At 37.1% G+C, this 21,972-nt stretch overlaps 1 protein-coding gene across 9 annotated transcripts in view; it reads right to left on the bottom strand.

Moving 5' to 3' along the window:
* Positions 1–21,972, bottom strand: part of ORC2 (origin recognition complex subunit 2) — a 51,339-nt gene that overhangs the window by 27,419 nt on the left and 1,948 nt on the right. For 2 of the 9 annotated variants that reach the window (XM_037009150.2, XM_037009151.2), the window contains 4 exons: positions 20,992–21,046; positions 19,938–20,041; positions 19,341–19,484; positions 10,204–10,293 (listed from right to left, as the gene is read on the bottom strand). In XM_037009150.2, the coding sequence (XP_036865045.1) occupies positions 10,204–10,293; positions 19,341–19,484; positions 19,938–20,034 (331 nt within the window). In that variant the 5' untranslated portion in view covers positions 20,035–20,041; positions 20,992–21,046. The remainder of the gene's footprint in view (positions 1–10,203; positions 10,294–19,340; positions 19,485–19,937; positions 20,042–20,991; positions 21,047–21,972) is intronic. The other 7 variants (XM_037009155.2, XM_037009154.2, XM_037009152.2 and 4 more) reach the window with 6 other exon arrangements.

The raw sequence follows: 21,972 nt of genomic DNA, 5'->3' as shown, positions 1-21,972 counted from the left end.
ACAACATCCAGACCACATCCACACCTGCAAGAACCCAGCGCCTTGCGAAGGGGGAAAGATACAAGCCCCGGCCCGGCGGGACCCGAGCGCCCCTCCCCCAGGCTCCCGGCGGGTGGAAAGAAACCGGAGCGGTTTTTTTTTTTGGCGAGTGCTTTTTGGAAGCCTTAAAGGGATAGGGACCCCGTTCCTAGGGAGGCAGGGTGGCGGGACTGGTGAGCGGGTGCCTGGGACCGGCACTTGAGGACGGAGGAAATCGCGCGTTTTTCCCCTTTTTCTCCCCTCTTTTTGGCGAGTGCTTTTTGGAAGCCTAAAAGGGACAGGGACCCTGGTGCTAGGGAGGCAGGGTGGCGGGACTGGTGAGCGGGTGCCTGGGACCGGCGCCTGAGGACAAAGAATATCGCGCGTTTTTCCCTGCGGGACCAGTGGGTGGGTGCTTTTTGGAAGCCTTGAAGGGACAGGGACCCTGGTGCTAGGGAGACAGGGCAGCAGGACCAGTGAGCGGGTGCCTGGGACCGGGGCCTGAGGACAAAAAAAAAAAATTAAGTGTTTTTTCCTTATTTTATTTTTTATTTTTTTTCTGTTCCCTCTCATTGTTGCTGTTGTTGTTTTGGTTTGGAGAGTGCTTTTTGGAAGTCCTAAAGGGGCAGGACAGGTCACTTAGACCAGAGGCGGGAATCTGGGGATCTCTGGGCACTCTAACCCCATGGGCAGCAGGGAACACAGAGGCCCCTTACGGAGATAAATAGCCTCCCAGCCGCTCCCCCTCCAACCGGGCTCCACCATTTTGGAGGAACAGCCCCAGCAAGGCCAAGCCCACAGCAACAGCGGAGATAAACCCCAAAGCAACTGGGCAGGAAGCAGAAGCCCTGTCTGCACACAGCTGCCCAGCACAAGCCACTAGAGGTCGCTATTCTCCCAGGTGAGGAAGGCCACAAACCAACAAGAAGGGAAGCTCTTCCAGCAGTCACTTGTACCAGCTCTGCACACTATCTCTATCACAATGAAAAGACAAAACTACAGGCAGACAAAGATCACAGAGACAACACCTGAGAAGGAGACAGACCTAACTAGTCTTCCTGAAAAAGAATTCAAAATAAAAATCATGAACATGCTGACAGAGATGCAGAGAAAAATGCAAGAGCAATGGGATGAGATGCAGAGAAAAATGCAAGAGCAGTGGGATGAAGTCCGTAGGGAGATCACAGATGTCAGGAAGGAGATCACAGAAGTGAAACAATCCCTGGAAGGATTTATAAGCAGAATGGATAAGATGCAAGAGGCCATTGAAGGAATAGAAGCCAGAGAACAGGAACATATAGAAGCTGACATAGAGAGAAATACAAGGATCTCCAGGAATGAAACAACACTGAGAACTATGTGACCAAGCCAAAAGGAATAATATTCGTATTATAGGGATACCAGAAGAAGAAAGAGGAAAAGGGATAGAAAGTCTCTTTGAAGAAATAATTGCTGAAAACTTCCCCAAACTGGGGGAGGAAATAATTGAACAGACCATGGAATTACACAGAACCCCCAACAGAAAGGATCCAAGGAGAACAACACCAAGACACATAGTAATTAAAATGGCAAGGATCAAGGACAAGGAAAGAGTTTTAAAGGCAGCTAGAGAGAAAAAGGTCACCTATAAAGGAATATCCATCAGGCTAACATCAGACTTCTCGACAGAAACCCTACAGGCCAGAAGAGAATGGCATGATATACTTAATGCAATGAAACAGAAGGGCCTTGAACCAAGGATACTGTATCCAGCACGACTATCATTTAAATATGATGGTGCGATTAAACAATTCCCAGACAAGCAAAAGCTGAGGGAATTTGCTTCCCACAAACCACCTCTACAGGGCATCCTACAGGGACTACTCTAAATGGGAGCACCGCTAAAAAGAGCACAGAACAAAACACACAACATATGAAGAATGGAGGAGGAGGAATAAGAAGGGAGAGAAGAAAAGAATCTCCAGACGGTGTATATAACAGCTCAAAAAGCGAGCTAAGTTCGGCAGTAAGATACGAAAGAGGCAAACCTTGAACCTTTGGTAACCACGAATCTAAAGCCTGCAATGGCAATAAGTACATATCTCTCAATAGTCACCCTAAATGTAAATGGACTTAATGCACCAATCAAAAGACATAGAGTAATAGAATGGATAAAAAAGCAAGACCCATCTATATGCTGCTTACAAGAAACTCACCCTAAACCCAAAGATAAGCATAGACTAAAAGTCAAGGGATGGAAAAACATACTTCAGGCAAACAATAGTGAGAAGAAAGCAGGGGTTGCAGTACTAATATCAGACAAAATAGACTTCAAAACAAAGAAAGTAACAAGAGATAAAGAAGGACACTACATAATGATAAAGGGCTCAGTCCAACAAGAGGATATAACCATTCTAAATATATATGCACCCAATACAGGAGCACCAGCATATGTGAAGCAAATACTAACAGAACTAAAGAGGGAAATAGACTGCAATGCATTCATTGTAGGAGACTTCAACACACCACTCACCCCGAAGGATAGATCCACCAGGTTGAAAATAAGTAAGGACACAGAGGCACTGAACAACACCCTAGAACAGATGAACCTAATAGACATCTATAGAACTCTACATCCAAAAGCAACAGGATATACATTCTTCTCAAGTGCACATGGAACATTCTCCAGAATAGACCACATACTAGCTCACAAAAGGAGCCTCAGTAAACTCCAAAATATTGAAATTCTACCAACCAATTTTTCAGACCACAAAGGTATAAAAGTAGAAATAAATTCTACAAAGAAAACAAAAAGGCTCACAAACACATGGAGGCTTAACAACATGCTACTAAATAATCAATGGATCAATGAACAAATTAAAATAGAGATCAAGGAATATACAGAAACAAATGACAACAACAACACAAAGCCCCAAGTTCTGTGGGACGCAGCGAAAGCAGTCTTAAGAGGAAAGTATATAGCAATCCAGGCACACTTGAAGAAAGAAGAGAAGAACAATCCCAAATGAATAGTCTAACATCACAATTATCAAAACTGGAAAAAGAAGAACAAATGAGGCGTAAAGTCAGCAGAAGGAGGGACATAATAAAGATCGGAGAAGAAATAAACAAAATTGAGAAGAATAAAACAATAGCAAAAATCAAAGAAACCAAGAGCTGGTTCTTCGAGAAAATAAACAAAATAGATAAGCCTCTAGCCCAACTTATTAAGAGAAAAAGAGAATCAACACAAATCAACATAATCAGAAATGAGAATGGAAAAATCACGACAGACTCCACAGAAATACAAAGAATTATTAAAGACTACTATGAAAACCTATATGCCAACAAGCTGGAAAACCTAGAAGAAATGGACAACTTCCTAGAAAAATACAACCTCCCAAGACTGACCAAGGAAGAAACACAAAAGTTAAACAAACCAATTACGAGCAAAGAAATTGAAACGGTAATCAAAAAACTACCCAAGAACAAAACCCCAGGGCCGGACGGATTTACCTCGGAATTTTATCAGACACACAGAGAAGACATAATACCCATTCTCCTTAAAGTGTTCCACAAAATAGAAGAAGAGGGAATACTCCCAAACTCATTCTATGAAGCCAACATCACCCTAATACCAAAACCAGGCAAAGACCCCACCAAAAAAGAAAATTACAGACCAATATCCCTGATGAATGTAGATGCAAAAATACTCAATAAAATATTAGCAAACAGAATTCAACAGTATATCAAAAGGATCATACACCATGACCAAGTGGGATTCCTCCCAGGGATGCTAGGATGGTACAACAGTCGAAAATCCATCAACATCATCCACAACATCAACAAAAAGAAAGACAAAAACCACATGATCATCTCCATAGATGCTGAAAAAGCATTTGACAAAATTCAACATCCATTCATGATAAAAACTCTCAGCAAAATGGGAATAGAGGGCAAGTACCTCAATATAATAAAGGCCATATATGACAAACCCATAGCCAGCATTATACTGTACAGCGAGAAGCTGAAAGCATTTTCTCTGAGATCGGGACCAGACAGGGATGCCCACTCTCCCCACTGTTATTTAAAGTAGTACTGGAGGTCCTAGCCACGGCAATCAGACAAAACAAAGAAATACAAGGAATCCAGATTGGTAAAGAAGAAGTTAAACTGTCACTATTTGCAGATGATATGATACTGTACATAAAAAACCCTAGAGACTCCACTCCAAAACTACTAGAACTGATATCGGAATACAGCAAAGTTGCAGGATACAAAATTAACACACAGAAATCTGTAGCTTTCCTATACACTAACAACGAATCAATAGAAAGAGAAATCAGGAAAACAATTCCATTCACCATTGCATCAAAAAGAATAAAATACCTAGGAATAAACCTAACCAAAGAAGTGAAAGACTTATACTCTGAAAACTACAAGCCACTTTTAAGAGAAATTAAAGGGGACACTAATAAATGGAAACTCATCCCATGCTCATGGCTAGGAAGAATTAATATCGTCAAAATGGCCATCCTGCCGAAAGCAATATACAGATTTGATGCAATCCCTCTCAAATTACCAGGAACATTCTTCAATGAATTGGAACAAATAATTCAAAAATTCATATGGAAACACCAAAGACCCCGAATAGCCAAAGCAATCCTGAAAAAGAAGAATAAAGTAGGGGGGATTTCACTCCCCAACTTCAAGCTCTACTACAAAGCCATAGTAATCAAGACAATTTGGTACTGGCACAAGAACAGAGCCACAGACCAGTGGAACAGATTAGAGACTCCAGACATTAACCCAAACATATATGGTCAATTAATATTTGATAAAGGAGCCATGGACATACAATGGCAAAATGACAGTCTCTTCAACAGATGGTGCTGGCAAAACTGGACAGCTACATGTAGGAGAATGAAACTGGACCATTGTCTAACCCCATATACAACGGTAAACTCAAAATGGATCAAAGACCTAAATGTAAGTCATGAAACCATTAAACTCTTGGAAAAAAACATAGGCAAAAACCTCTTAGACATAAGCATGAGTGACCTCTTCTTGAACATATCTCCCCGTGCAAGGAAAACAACAGCAAAAATGAGCAAGTGGGACTACATTAAGCTGAAAAGCTTCTGTACAGCGAAAGACACCATCAACAGAACAAAAAGGAACCCTACAGTATGGGAGAATATATTTGAAAATGACACATCCGATAAAGGCTTGACGTCCAGAATATATAAAGAGCTCACACGCCTCAACAAACAAAAAACAAATAACCCAATTAAAAAATGGGCAGAGGAACTGAACAGACAGTTCTCTAAAAAAGAAATACAGATGGCCAACAGACACATGAAAAGATGCTCCACATTGCTAATTATCAGAGAAATGCAAATTAAAACTACAATGAGGTATCACCTCACACCAGTAAGGATAGCTGCCATCCAAAAGACAAACAACAACAAATGTTGGCGAGGCTGTGGAGAAAGGGGAACCCTCCTACACTGCTGGTGGGAATGTAAATTAGTTCAACCATTGTGGAAAGCAGTATGGAGGTTCATCAAAATGCTCAAAACAGACCTAGCATTTGACCCAGGAATTCCACTCCTAGGAATTTACCCTAAGAACGCAGCAATCAAGTTTGAGAAAGACAGATGCACTCCTATGTTTATTGCAGCACTATTTACAATAGCCAAGAATTGGAAGCAACCTAAATGTCCATCGGTAGATGAATGGATAAAGAAGATGTGGTACATATACACAATGGAATACTACTCAGCCATAAGAAGTGGAAAAATCCAACCATTTGCAGCAACATGGATGGAGCTGGAGAGTATTATGCTCAGTGAAATAAGCCAAGCGGAGAAAGAGAAATACCAAATGATTTCACTCATCTGAGGAGTATAGGAACAAAGGAAAAACTGAAGGAACAAAACAGCAGCGGAATTACAAAACCCAAAAATGGACTAACAGGTACCAAAGGGAAAGGAACTGGGGAGGATGGGTGGGCAGGGAGGGATAAGGGGGGGGGAAGAAGGGGGGTATTAAGATTAGCATGCACGGGGGGGAGGGAGAAAGGGGAGGGTGGGCTGCACAACACAGAGAGGACAAGTAGTGACTCTACAACATTTTGCTAAGCTGATGGACAGTAACCGTAATGTGGTTGTTAGGGGGGACCTGATATAGGGGAGAGCATAGTAAACATAGTATTCTTCATGTAAGTATAGATTAAAAATTAAAAAAAAAAAAAGAAAGAAAGAAAAGGGGGATTACTCCTTGATAGGATAAAACTATTGGTAAATCAAAGATCAATGCATGCTTTAAATTTCCTTAATGTTGATCACTTAAAGGGTGTCAGATGATCAGCTATGGAGGTACTCTTTTCTGATAATATTCCTTTCTCTTAATAAAAAAAAAAAAAAAAAAAAGCAGTTACTGTGTGCTGACCTCCAATGAGTTCTGCACAGTGGTATAGAGGGCATGTCAAAGTGTGGGCAAAGGGTCTGTTTGTTTCTATGCAGAAGATCAAGGCCTAGCTTGGATACCCAGAAAATGAACTAAGATACGATATGAGGAGGAGCTTCCGGCATCAGCACTCTCTGGAGGACTTGTGCCGGGGGATGATCATCAAAAAGCCTCCACAGGTATCCGGACGATGCTGCGGTTGTGGCTGCATCCAGCCCACCGTGTCCTGGACTTGCCATAGGAATGAGGAGGGAGATGTCTAGGCTGGCATGTGCATACAGTGAGACAACGAATTTGACCGGATCTGTACTGTTGGAACTCAACTAGGAGTTGGGAGGGGTGCAAGGTGTAGCACTCCAAAATCTTATGACTATAGACTATCTACGGTTAAAAGAACATATGGGATGTGAACAGATCCTAGAAATGGGCTGCTTTAATTTGTCTGATTTCTCTCAGACTGTTCAAGTACAGTTGGACAATATCCATCATATCATAGACAAATTTTCACAAATGCCTAGGGTGCCGAAATGGTTTTCTTGGCTTCACTGGAGAGGGATGGTAATTATAGATTTGCTTTGTTTATGTCACCGTATTCCTATTATGTTAATATGTGTGTGCAAATTAGTTAGTAGTTTAAAACCTATACATACTTAAGGTACTATACAAGAAGATATGTCAAAGAAATAATCAATCCTCCCATGTTTCCTTCCATATGCTACATCTGTAGCTTTTCTTCTTTCTTCCTAATTACAACCCTTAAATAGAATTCGTGCCTCATATCGAATTTACCGAGTATCATAATTCCTCCAGGTGGTAAAGATACCTCGAGACAAGTGCTGGGCATAGAAGCCACAGGGCATAAATCTGCAAAGAAGTAAAAAGCTAACCTTTGCAAACAATATGGCTTCTCTCTCACTTACCAACTTTACATTTCCCTGTATGGCCCCGGAAGATGACTGGTTAGCCAGAGACGGGTAAGATTCCTCAAGGGAGGAACAACCTAAGACAGGCACAGTCGCAGGGGGCCATCAGGTGAGAATTTGGGGATCAACAGAGGTGAGGCTCAGAACCTCACCCCCCCTGCTTTGAGAGAAATCTTCTGCATCCGTGGATGTCTTGCTGCCCTTGTCTAGCCTGGATTAAAACTTAGTCCATAGGCACAGACCTGATCATCTGATCATCTACATTTGCCTTCTTACAGCACTAAACTATGTTTTCTACCTTTCTCTTGCATCTACCTATCACTTCAGCATTTTATTAAAAATAAAAATAATAATAATAGAGGTAGAAATGTGGGATCAACATATAAATCAAGTACAAAAATCAAATGAATATTCATATTTGACCTGATTGTTTATAGGTCATAATGCGTGATCAAAACCGAAAGTTTCTGTGATGAATGCCCTTGTACTGTTCACCATGTAAGAATTTATTCACTATGTAAGAATTCGTTCACCATGTAAGAACTTGTTCGTTATGCTTCAGAAGATTGGAGACTGACGGGAATTAGGCTTGAGATGAATTAATGATTGTACATTGAGCACTGACCCCCCTATACTGAATTTTATTGTTGTTAACAACCATTTGACCAATAAATATGAGAGATGCCCTCTCAAAAAAAAAAAAAAGTCACATAAGTACAATGTAACTCAGCTGAGATTTTGGTTTTATATTGAAAGAAAATTCTCTATTTGCTTTTAAGTAACTATCAAACTACAAACGGAGAAAGGAAGAAAAAGAAGAGGAAAAAGAACAAGAGTCATCCATACATGGCTAATGATTCTAACAATAAAAAATTGGGGCATATATTTTACATGTCTCTATTTTAATTTTTCTAATTCATTTGTATTGTATTTTACACAAAAGCTGGTCTGCAACATACTGGAAATTTTAAAATAAAACTCCTCCTTGCCTAATGATGGCTTCTCATCAGGCTGTTATGTGATACTATCTAACCAATTTGTTTTCAATTTCCTTAAAGTGATTTCTTTCTCCAGTGTAGCTAAACTTTTCACTGTTCTAATTGGTATTTTCGCCTTTGCTCTTTTGTTGGCATTTATTTACTCATTCAGGACATATTCTCAGCATTTTATAAAGCCTTCAAATCTAACTCATTTCTAGCCCTATATCTTGGTTAATTTTATTTAATCATCATTTATACTCAGAGTATATGATTTTCTAGCAGATCATAAGTCATTTAAAGATATTTGTAAACACATTTAAAAATAGATGTAAACACAATCAGCAACAATACTTAATGAGTCAAACTCTTTAAAGAGCATCATAACTAAATGCTGGTCCTAACTAAACACAGATTTTGCAAAGTATGATAAATCTCAAATTATCCAGAAAACTATCTTTTCATGACTGTATATGTATGTCTATCAATATGACATAAATGCACAACATAACAATACTTACGTTTCTTGTAGTGCATAGCCATATTAGACAGATATCACTGTAATTATGTGTACGCTGAATACCCACTTTGAGAACTTCTATTTGATTATTTCTCTGGGGTTGCACTCTTCTTTTCACTATTAATTCTCCTCTTTCTCCAAGATTCTTTGTCCTGCTTCATTGTCCGATGGTTTCATTTTGGTCTTGGTGTCTATGTGATCTTTCCTGATTAATTATACAAGCATTTCTTCTCTGGTTCTCAGAGAATTCAGTCATTTTTACTAATTGAAAACCTTTTAATTTCTTGATGTGGATTATAAACATTAAGGAACACATCAATTAAAGTAAATTATTGTATGTACCATGTCAGGTTCAAAATTAATGATATATTTAAAATAACATTTAAGAAAAACTGGATTTTTCAAATGATTAAATCATATTGTGTTCAGAAGCACGGGTCTTATAATTATTTCTTGCATGTCCTCTTTCAGTGTCAACTCTTAATGAGTATACTTTTCACTGGACCTTGAACATTTTCACTGGACCAGTGAACATGACCACTGGCTAGAATACATAAAAATATACCACTTAAGAAATATACATTAAGTGTTTTATAATTAGATTATAAGCCCTCTTATAGAACTATTACATTTTACCAGGTCATTCATTATTTCCTTGCTCTTGACTTTTTGGTATTCCCAAACCTTCATGTGATTTTGGACCTCCTCAGTTGTCCAACCGCTTTCTTTTTTCCTTCCCTGAAAACTTTCAAAAGTGATGGCCCCCTTATACTACAAGATCTGAATATACTGCCATCCAAATTTTTAAAAAAGAATCATATTGACAGTTTAATTTTAATGTTGTATGTAATTTATTGCAGTCTAGTTCTCTGGAAATTAGTAATTCATGTGTAATTAGTATAAGAGGCAATTTTGATAAGAAAAATGTTAGAATAGTCCATTTGTAATCATTTTATATAATTAGTTTTTTCTCTAATACATTTTTCTTTATACAGTGTAAAACTCTTATTCAATAAATTCAGAATATTTGTATGTAACTTAAGTCACTCATTTACTGAATACAAATTTGTTAAGAGCCCATGGTAGAAGTTGTGGGAAGTAAACTAAGACAGCAACTAGCTTATAACCTAGCTGACATCTGAGTATTATAAGAAACTATTAACTTTAAGTATGCTTGATAATGTGTGTGTTTGATTAAAATAATACCCCTCATTCTTTTAGGGAATGCAATGGATGATAACTGTGGGGAATGTGATTAAATACACCTTCTTAGAAAAGGTGAATAGTGATTATAGAAATCAGAAAAACAACATACCTAATTTTGGCATCTTTTCAGACTGTTTTCTATTCTGAAAAGAATAAACTTTATTCCCACCATCTGTAGCAGAGCCATTTTTCAAGGATTCTAAAAGAAAGAATGCAACATGTATTTAGGAAAAATGGGAAAAATTAACAGGAAAAAAAAAGAATTTTAACTAAAAACTTAAGATTTGTATCCCTCACTTTCTTAAAGGTTTAACAATACCCACTTATACATGAAATTAAAAAAAATGATACTGTGTATATACATTTTTAAATACAGAAAACATGTATTATTCACAGATACACAAAATTCCACTAAAAAACCCCTCTAGACTAGACAGATACACATTCATGATAGATGCCCCTGAGGACGGAGGACAGAAGGAACTATTGTTTCCTGCTTGAAGCAAACATACATAAGCACAACTATTACTTGCAGCTGAGATTTAAATAGTTGTTACGTGGTAAAAGCTCTTTTACTCTCAATTAAGACCTTTACTTAGTTTCATTCTTCAATTTTCCCTTTAAATAAGAACTGCTACCTATACACACAGTGGACGCTCATGGCCAACAGCCTACCCTCTGGCACAGCAATTCTCAAAGTAGGGTCTGGGGAATCTATGAGGTCCCTGAGGCCCAAACTTTTTAAATGTAACACTAAGATATTTGACTTTGTGACTCTCCACTAAGAGTGTATATATAGTGAGGTATTCCAGAAACTACATGTCATGTGATGACATCACCACCCCACTGGCTAATGCGATGTGTAAAACAGGTATGAAAATCCAGCCATCTCCTATTAAGCCATACTTGCAAAGATGAAAGTGATCTGCAAAAATGTAAATCAATGACCTCTTCACTACTTTTTTATTTGGAAATAATTGTTTTTCATCTAAATATATGTAATTTATGTTAACACATATGGGTTTATTATTTATTACAATACAGTGCCAAACTTTTCCAAAGTTGGTGTTCACTCTCCATAGAACTTAAGAGTGCCCACTGATATGTATATGCACTACCCCTTGGTATTATTCAAGCTCCTTAATTGTTGCCAATCTAGTGGGTATAAAATCAATCTCATGGAGGGAGGTGTTTTAACTTGCTTTTGTTAATCACTAGTGAAGTTGAACATCTCTTCATATTTCTTATTTCCAGAAGAAATATTTTCTCTGTCCTATAACTTGTCTTTTCACTTCTTTAAGGTCTCATTTGATAGAAGAACTGAATCTTTTTTCAAATAGGCTTTTAGAGCAGTTTTAGGTTCATAGCCAACTGGAGTGGAAGGAACAGAGATTTCCCATATACCTCCTGTCCCAAAATATGCATAGTCTCCCTCACTATCAACATCCCACACCAGTGGTACATTTGTTACAAGTGATGAACTTACAGTGACACAGCATTATCACAAGGACTCTACAGCTTATGTTAGGGTTCACTCTTGGTGTGGTACATTCTATAGGTTTTGACAAAAGTATGATGACAAACACCCAGCATTACAGTGTCATACTTAATAGTTTCACTGCCCTAAAAACCCTGTGTACTCCACCTACTCATTCCTCCCTTTCCCCAACCTTTGGCAACCACTGACCATTGTAAGTCCCCACAGTTTTGCCTTTTCTATTCTAGATCATTATATAGTAGGCAGCCCTTTTTAGATTGGCTTCTTTCACTCAATAAAACACTTGAGGCTCCTCCATATCATTTCACAGCTTGACAGCTTTTTTTTTAGCACTGAATATTAATTACTTCATTGTACAGATATGACCATTACTTTATCTTTGGTTGATTTCTTAGTTGCTTCTGAGCCTTGGCAATTATGAACAAAGCTGCTGTAAAAACACCTCTGTGCAGTTCTTAGGTGGATCTAAGTTCTCAATTCATTTGAGTAAGTACAAAGGAACACAATTGCTTGGTCATATGGCAAGAATATGCTCAGTTTATAAGAAACTGCCAAACTTTTCTAAAGAGTGGTACTATTTTGCATTCCCACCAACAAATTAGAGTTCCTGTTGCTCTACATTGCTGTTAGCATTTGGAATTGTCAGGGTTTTTAGTTTTGGGTATTCTAATAGATTTGTAAGTTGTAGCTCACTGTTGTTCTAATTTGCAATTCCCTGATAACATACAATGTTGAGCATCTTTTCATATGCTTATCTGCCATCTGTGCATCTTCTCTGATGAGATATCTGGGTCCTCTGCCATTTTTTAATCAGGTTGTTAATTTTCTCATTGTTGAGTGTTAAGAGCTCTTTGGATTTGTATTTTGGATAACAGTTCTTTAACAGATAGATCTTTTGCAAATATTTTCTCCTAGGCTATGATTGTCTTATTGTCTTTTGAGAAGTACTGAATTTTAATTCAGGGTGAATCTGTCAAACTTTTTTTTTGATTACATGATTACATATTTTTAAAGAAATTCTTCCACAAAGATCAAAACCATACTCTTGTATTTTCTTATAAAAGCATGTGCAATTTAGCCTCTGTGATGACTGCCCTTGTAATGTTCACCATGTAACTTATTCACTATGTAAGAATTTGTTCTCCATGTAAGAACTTGTTCGTTATGCTTCAGAAGATTGGAGACTGACGAGAATTAGGCTTGGGGTGGATTAAAAATGATTGTGCATTGAGCACTGACTCCCCTATACAGAATTTTATTGTGGTTAACAACCATTTGATCAATAAATATGAGAGATGCCCTCACAAAAAAAAAAAAAAGTACACACTTCCAATTGTAAAATAAATAAGTAACCAGGATGTAATGTATAGCATAAGGAATATAGTTAATATATTGTAACAACTTGGTAGGTGATAGCTGGTACCTAGAATTATCATGTATATAAATGTTAAATCACTGTGTTGTACACCTGAAACTAATGTAATACTGTGTGTCAACTACCCTTCAATAAAAAAATAAAATAAAAAATAAAAAATAAATAAAACATTTTAAAAAAAGCATGTGCAATTTGCTTTTCCTATGTAAATCTTTAATTAAGGTAATTACATTATTTATAATGGGAGGTAGGGATCCAATTTCTTTTTTTCAAAAGGATACCCACTTATCCCAATATCATTTATTGACCAGTTCATCCTTAGCTGATATAAAATGCTGCCTCTATCATTTATCTGGTTTCTATACATGCATGAGTCTGTTTATGAAGAACTTGTTGCTGTAATCATATAACTTAAATTATTGGCAAACAGAAAATATGAATTTAAAAATATCAAGTAGTTTCTAGGTAAACTAGATTAAATGCTTTAGGGAGATTTTATAAAAGTTATTAACTAAAACAATTAGTTTCCAATTATATATGGATAAGAAACCATAAAGATTTAAGAAAAACTGTGAGAAAAATCTAACGGAAAGAAATAAAAATCTGAAATATTGTATGACACATCATGGATATGCTATCTAAAAAACACCTCACACCAAAACCAAAGGTGATGTTGTTCTTCAACGAGCTGATCCATGACAAACCTATATTCAAAGACTCTGGTGTATATGTATGCTCATGCACATATGTGTATGTGTGTACACCCATACATACATGCACACATATGCTTACATGTATGACAAAACATTAGGGTATATAAACTATCTTTATGATTTACTAGTTGATATTTTGACTGACCAACTAATAATGGTTCTAATCACACTGGCCAAGAGGGCTTTACTGTAATATGTATGTGAGACATTTAATACTTTTAAAATTACTCAAAGTACACAACACCAAAAAATTATAAATATGCAGTTCACAGAAGAAACAAAAGTGGCTAATAAATATAAGATAAAATGTTTAATGCTGATGAGGGATCTTAATAGCAATTTGACAATATGTATATCTTATAAAGTTCATACACTTTCTTAGCAGTCTCTTATGGAGAAATAAGGAATCTAAGCAAAGATTTACTCCAAGGGTAATCACTACTGTATTAATTATAAAAATAAAAAGAAAGAATTCACAAGTCTAATAAAGGAAACTATGTATTATTTAGATTAGAATACAATATTAACAGTTTATAAAGTTCTTTTTGTCCAGAGAATAATCTCTAAGAATTTAACAATGTATTAAATTTAAAAAGAAATAATACTACCACTTCATACCCATTAGAATGGGCTATTACTGAAAAACAGAAAACAAGCGTTGGTAAGAATGCAGAGAAACTGGAACCCTTGTGCACTGTTGGTGGAAATGTAAACTGGTATAGCTGTGGTGGAAAACCATTTGGTGGTCCCTCAAAAATTAAAAATAGCCTCCCCGTATGATCCAACAATTCTACTTCTGGGAATATAGCCAAAAGAATTCAAATCAGGGTCTCAAAGAGCTATTTGTACACCCATGTCCGTGGCAGCATTATTCACAACAGCCAAAAGGTCAAAGCAACCCAAAGGTCCAGTGACCGATGAATGGATAAACAAAATGTGGTATATACATACAATGCAGTATTATTCAGCCTCAAAGAGGAAGGAAATTCTGACACATGCTAAAATGTTTTAAACAAGGATGAACCTTGGTGACATTATGCTAAGTGAAACAAGCAAGTCACAAAGAGACAAATACTGTATGATTCCACTTATATGAGGTACCCAGAGTAGTCAAATTCAAAGAGACAGAAAGTAAAAATGGTGTTTGCCAGGGGGAAAGGGAGACTTGCGAGTTGTTTAATGGGCACAGAATTTCAGTTGTTTAAGATAAAAAGAGTTCTGGAGACTGGAAGAAACAATGTCAATGGGACTTCTGGGAAGATGGTGACATAGATAGAGCTTAAACCCATCTCTTCCCACCTTCATACCAAATCTATAGCTATACACAGAGCAATTCATCTTAGAAAAAACCAAGGCCCCAGTCAGCACCTTCTGCGCAAGAGATAAAAAGACTGCATAAAAAGCAGCAGGAGAGACAGAGACATGGTAATGGAGGAAACCCCAGCCCCAGCGCAATGACCTACAGTGGGGAGGGATATTGCTCAGGGACCAGAACACAGATTCTCTGCCCTGACAGAGAAAAAACAGCCATGCTTTAAAGTGCATTTAGACTGTAAGTGAAAAAAAAAAAAAAGATTTTTGGAACTAAAGTACTCATTGTTTGGAAGGGGAGTCTGGGATGCACCATTGTTTGCACTCCTTCCCCACACTGATAGTGATGTGGGGAGAAGGGTTTGGGCACACACACCAATTTCAGGCTTGGTCTAAGTGGCTTCTCAGCCCTCCCCACAAACACCCAGTTAGTATGAGAGTGCATTTGCCTGCAGCTGCCCCAATGTCATGGAACCTGTTGCCACCAACCCACAGAGAGCATACCCTGGCCACTAGTGCACCACAGGCTCGCAGCCAGTAGCTGGGGAGGCAGGGCTTTCCTGGATATTGCACCTGGACCCACTGTCCCCCTGCCAGCATGGACCCCATTGGTATCTACTTGAAGTCTCTACAGCTGGAGCCCTCCAACCTGACCCTGAGAACCCTGATACCAGGACACCTCCATCTCATGCTCACTAGGCCTCCAGCCAGCCAGCCCAAACCACCAGGCACATGCAGTCTACCCAGGGGGCCTTCCCTATACAAGGTCAATCCTTCAAGCCTGAGAGAAGTAGTTCTATTAATTAACAGATTCAAGCACAAAAAGTCAAACAAAATGAAGAGGCAGAGGAATATCCTTGAAACAAAAGAACATGGCAAAACTTCAGAAAAAGAACTAAATGAAACAGAGTTAAACGATCTATCAGATAAAGAATTCAAACAGATTTGAGAGAAGAGTAGAGGAACTCAGTAGGAAGCTCTATGAAGAGAAAGAAAATACAAAACAGAAACAACCATAGATGAAGTATATAATAAATACACTAGAGGGAATCAAGAGCATATTAGAGAATGTAGAAGAATGAATCAGTGATTTGGAGGACAGAGTAATGGAAAGCACCCAAGTTGAACAGCAGGAAGAAAAAAATGAAAGAAATAAGGATATGTTACAGGAGCTCTGGGATAATACCAAATGTCCAAACATTGACATTATGGAATCCCAGGAGAAGAGAGAAAGATGTAGAAAGTTATCTGAAGAAATAATACCTCACAACTTCCCTAACCTAAGGAAGGAAACAGATATCCAGGTCCAAGAAGCATAGAAAGGCCCAACAAGATAAACCCAATGAAGTCTACACCAAGACATATCACAATTAAAATGTCAACGATCAAAGACAAATGGAGAATCTTAAAAGCAGCAAGAGAAAGGCAACAGGCTACCTACAAGGGAATCCCCATAAGGCAATCAGCTGATTTTTCAGCAGAAATTCTAGAAGGCTAAAAGGGAGTAGCATGATATACTCAAAGTGCTGAAACAAAAAAAAAAAATCTCCAACCAAGAATACTCTACCAGCATGGTTATCATTCAGAATGGAAGGGGAGATAAAGAGCTTAACATAAGAGCTCATTACTACTAAACTGGCCTTACAAGAAACGTTAAAGGATCTTTTTTTAAGAGAAAGACACTAACTGGAAGCAAGAAAAGAAGGAAAGCAAAAATTTCACTGGTAAAAGCAAACATGTACCAGAGGTAGTAGATCAATGACTTCAAAGCTAGTATGAAGGTAAAAAAGACAAAAGTACTATAATCAAAAAATTTTTTTAATTATCCCTAAAATTTGTCAAATGTCCCTCTGTGTTTTAAAAATAATGCTTACTTGTTTTCTATTTTTAATGAAAGAACAGACAGAAGATTACTGTTCAGTATCTCAGACGAGGTTAAAAAAGACTGTAGTAGATCTCACCATTTCTTCTCCAAAGAAAACATAAAAAGAAAACTTTCTACACTTATCTGAACACCACTCTCCACCCCTATACACATTTTGGCAAACAAGAAAAAAACATATCAAAACAGGAAGAGTCATGTCTACAAGACTTAACTATAAGTTACAGGCTCCTGTATTGTACATATCCATAGCCAAATGACTAGCTCAATATCCTGGACTCAGAGACTGCTGACACCAGCTTAAGTATGTGCATGTGTGTATAGACAGAAGAAACACACCCAATTGTTAACAGTTCCATATCCTCTAAAGTGTGCACTCTCAACAAGAACAGTATTGCTCCCATTGGAATGACAACTGGCTACTGGTGAGAGTAAGGGGAGTATGAAAAACATCTTAGATATCACAATGGTCTGCAGCCCTACAAAGAGTCATAGTACATAAACAGATACACAGCATTTATGTATGTAGTACTACAATTTCATGGGTGGAGATGATAAGGAGAAAATGTCTACAAAGTTTCCTTAAGGGATGATAATGGGAAAAAGATGGATAAGCACTACTATGAGGCAAAGTTTCCCAAGCAGTGTGTAGATACTAAAGATATGAGTGACAGGTATGTTGAGTATTGAGTCTCTCAGGCCTTTGAGGATTCCAGTCAGGGCCTGCAGAGCAGGAAGGAATAGGGGTCAGCAGCTCTAAGGCATTTGTCTTTCCCTAGTCTGAGGCATTTTCCATTTATTTTAGTGTGCCTCCAAATATTTGCTATTGAGTGCTATCATGTGAAAAAAGGCTAGAAGCACTGAGTTTCCACTATAAATATGTGTTATTTTTACAATAAAAATTTTTTAAGAAAATAGTTTAAAAAAATACTGTTTTCAAACTGAAGGAACAAAACAGCAGCAGAATCACAGAACCCAAGAATGAACTAACAGATACCAAAGGGAAAGAGACTGGGAGAATGGGAGGGTAGGGAGGGATAAGGGCGGGGAAGAAGAAAGGGGATATTACCATTAGCATGTATAATGTCGGGGGGGAGGGGAGGGCTGTGCAACACAGAGAAGACAAGTAGTGATTCTACAACATCTTACTATGCTGATGGACAGTGACTGTAATGGGGTTTGTGGGGGGGACTTGGGGTAGGGGAGAGCCTTGTAAACATAATGTTCTTCATGTAATTGCAGATTAATGATAACAACAACAAAAAAAAAAACCTGAAAAAAAAAATACTGTTTTCAAACTCTTCTTAGGTCTAGCATTCTAGGTGGTCAAGAATCCAAAGTTCTATTTAGAATATGCCCTAAAAATGTCAACGTCTAGTTGGTGCATACCCTGCCCACTAAGCTTACTGAGGGACAGTGTTCCATTTTTTTGGTAATGAAACCAGAAGCATTTTAATTCAAGACATGACAAAAAGGTCAGGATTAGTCATCATGGCCATTTATAAGACATGTATGAAAAAATAAAAAACATGTCCATGAGGGAGAGAGATGACAGAGAGAATAGAACAGATGCACAGGGATGATAGGAGGAAGAGTAGAAGATCCACAAATGCAAAGTTCCTCATGCTTTAATGCGTTTCCAGCTCTAGTGCCCCTAAGTGCCCAACAATACTGATTTCATTGCTTGACTGTAATATTTTTAAGCTAACTTGAGTAGATCTGTGCTTCTTGTTTTTTTTTGGTATCATTAATCTACAATTACATAGATCTGTGCTTCTTGTACTCTAATATAAACCTGTGCTTTTCAAGCCCTAACTAAAATATAAAATTCAAGCCTAAAAATATTTCAATTTGGTCTGGCAGGAATCTGGCTTATGTGTAAAAAAAAAAAAACATTACATTAGCATGTCTAGGTTGAAATAACATTCCATTTCTGTAAAGAAGATCAAGGTAATAATGAAGTGACTTACCTTATGAAAATATTTCAAGTTAGTTAAAAACATAATTATCCTAAAAAATAATTTTAGAGTGGGAAGTCTATAGAATCCATCTTGCTAAAAAGAATTAAGTGCAGGACTGGTTGTCAAAAAAAAAAAGGAACTGGAGGGAAAAAACCTGTAGTGGAAACTCATAATTTCTAACCTTTCCAACTGTAGAGAAAATATCTGAAGCAAATGCTTTTCTGATTAGAAATACAACAAAATAGCACACCAGATGAAAGGCGTTCTGGAAATGGATAGTGATGATGGTAGTACAACTTCTGGACATATTTCATATCACAGAACTGTACAACTGAACATGTTAGGGACAGTAAATTTCATGTAAGGTGTATTTTTACAATTAAAAAATTTGGAAAAAAAAGATAGCACACCATTGCCAAACCTACTAGACTACTTCTATGAATCATGCAAAGTCACTTTGGCTACTAGCAGAAGTATTACATGACCCATCCCCACCCCAACAATACCTTGAACATCTCGTCCCAAAACTCCCACATAGTTCTGATCTCTTAAGACTTCCTGGTCACCATCCTCCACATCAGTTTCCGGCTTCTTTATTATTTTTTTTGTGTTGACCAAAAGCTGAGCTCGCTCCTTTTTAATTTTAGCTCCTATAAGAATATCCACAGAATTAGAACAAGACAGATATAAATTCTTTCTAAACATTACACTTAGGTAAGTAAACAAACTCTGCTACTATTGTCCTTACTTAAAGGTTGGAAAAGAATTTCAGTGTTTTCTCTTTGATTAAAAGTGCAGACCCCTCTTCCACAGTCTGTATAACTAAGTTACAAAAAAACCCGCCACCCTGAAAGTACATATTTTTGGGGGTCAAAATAATTTTAATTACAATGGTTAGTTATAATTTAGCACTACTACTGAGCTCTATTATTTTATTTTTTTTTACTTTCAATAAAGTTTGAGTGAACTGAAAGTTTTTATTTAGTCTTACTAGATCAAATACTTTGTGCTGTATTTTCAAAAAAGGTTTAAAATATTTTGAAAAGTGAAATAATCTATAACCATGATACAAGCATCTCTTCAATTATATGATCACTCAGTACCTCCTTCTCTATCAAGAATGTGATTAAGAACATCATCATCTCCCACAAACTGAACTTCCAGCATCTTGTCTTCCTTTAATTCCAGTTTACTCATCATTGCCAACCTAAACAAAAGCAATAAAGCACTCAAAAGTGATGAAAAATTCTTACCAATTAGCCAATTAAATATTCACAATGAATACATGTGTTTGTATAACATTTTTAAAAGTCTTTTAAGTATGAAAAATAGGTCATTTGTTATTGTGTTAGTATTGTGTTTCTGGTAATAGGTGACTCAGTTCTTAATTTGAAAAATGGAAGAGAAGGACTCAAGATTTGGAAAGAACCAAATCTAATCAAATTAAATTATAGTTTAATGACAAGAAAACAATTCTGCCTGTAAAGAAAGCTCTAATCAATCTATGGAATAACAACATTGCCAGAAAGGGGACAGCTACTATATGAGAGTTTAGAAAAAGGGCATCCAAAGAATTAGAACATGACAGGTATAAATTCTGGTTTATAATGCTTTGGTGAATTTTAATATCTGTTCATTGGAAAGCTATCCCCACTGAGGGAACTCTGTGTACTTCACTGGTATACCAAGCGTCAAGCACCTCCCTTCAGTGTTACTACAAGCTTACCCAACAATTTTACAATTATAAATATGGCTTTTTAGGTATCTTAGTAACTAAACAGTAAGCAGGAATCTTTCCAATACTTTATAGTTAGCTCTACCTGAACAAACACCATTCCGCAAACAAGAGCTTGATTAACTCTGCCTACTCTGACAAAATCTAGTGTCAGTACTTACGCCTAAAACTAATTAATGATGATTTCAACTAGCTGCCAGCTAATTGATTCATTCAAAAAAAATTTTTTTTATCTTTCCTCTCTCTCACAGATCTTATTTTTGCCTTTTCTCCTAAGAAAAAGAACCTCTTTTCTCCTGACAAGGACACACAGAACTGTGTCCCTCTTGAGTCAGTTATTTGCAAGCAGGTAACTTACTAAATGTTGCCAAGGGTTTTTTTTTTATTACTAGCACACTTAAATGACTAGCATTTTCATTTACCTTTAAAGGTACTATACATTCTGCTACTGGAAAATTCAGGTAGAGTCACCTGTAACTGGAAAAAGATCTCAGTCAGGGTCAGCTAATAGGAAATGAAAGCAACCAGAAGTTTGAGTCTTAACAAACAAGATGAATAGATAAACATAGTTCTTATAAAGCCAAAAGTTATTATGATGGCATAGTAAAGGGCAAAATGACCATTACCACTGTGACCCAGAGAAACTAGAGACTGAGTAAATCTGAATTGGGTGGGCAGGTGGATGGAGAGAAGGGGCCAAAATCTGAGCACTTACTATGTGCTAGACACAGTTTTGAATATTCTATACGTATTATTGTTTAGTCCTTGCCACATCTCTACTAGGTTTATACTTTGTGTATTAACACTTCATCTATAATTTATATGACCATTAGACATATCCTTTTGGGCCTTCGTTATAGTCATAATCATAACACTGCTTATTATGGAGAGCTTGAGTCTATTAGAGCAAAAGTTTAATTCATCTACATGACATCTGTAGAAAATGAAGAAACTTATGATTTCTTTATATCTGTATAAAATATATGGTGTTTTAGTTTTTTTGTGGGGGGAAGGATATAAAATAAAGACTTTCTGAGGGGTTGTTTGTTAGGCACTGCACTAGGCACTTTTATGTATGCCAGATCATTAAATCCTCATTCTTTGAGGCAGTTAAAACGAATACATTATTTCCCCAATTTACAGATGAGTAAACAGAGGTTAAATATTAAATTACTCATCCGATATCACACAGTTATGAAGTATGTTAAAGCCAAAACCCAAGTTTGACTGATTACAACGTCCCTGATCATTCTATTAATTGATACCACACGCTTCTGCAGGTATTAAATACAAATCTGTTATCCCAAATGCTTGTTTTGACCACTGGAAACTATTCATAGTATGTCTAATCTTTTCCCACATGGCAGTTCAAATATCTGAAGACTTCAATGGTTCTGTAGGTT

This window comes from Manis javanica, chromosome 12 (genome assembly GCF_040802235.1).
Source record: "Manis javanica isolate MJ-LG chromosome 12, MJ_LKY, whole genome shotgun sequence".
NCBI classification, from domain to species: Eukaryota; Metazoa; Chordata; class Mammalia; order Pholidota; family Manidae; genus Manis; species Manis javanica.
The sequence above is the reverse complement of the archived record's forward strand: the minus strand, read 5'-3'. Positions and strand labels throughout refer to the sequence as shown.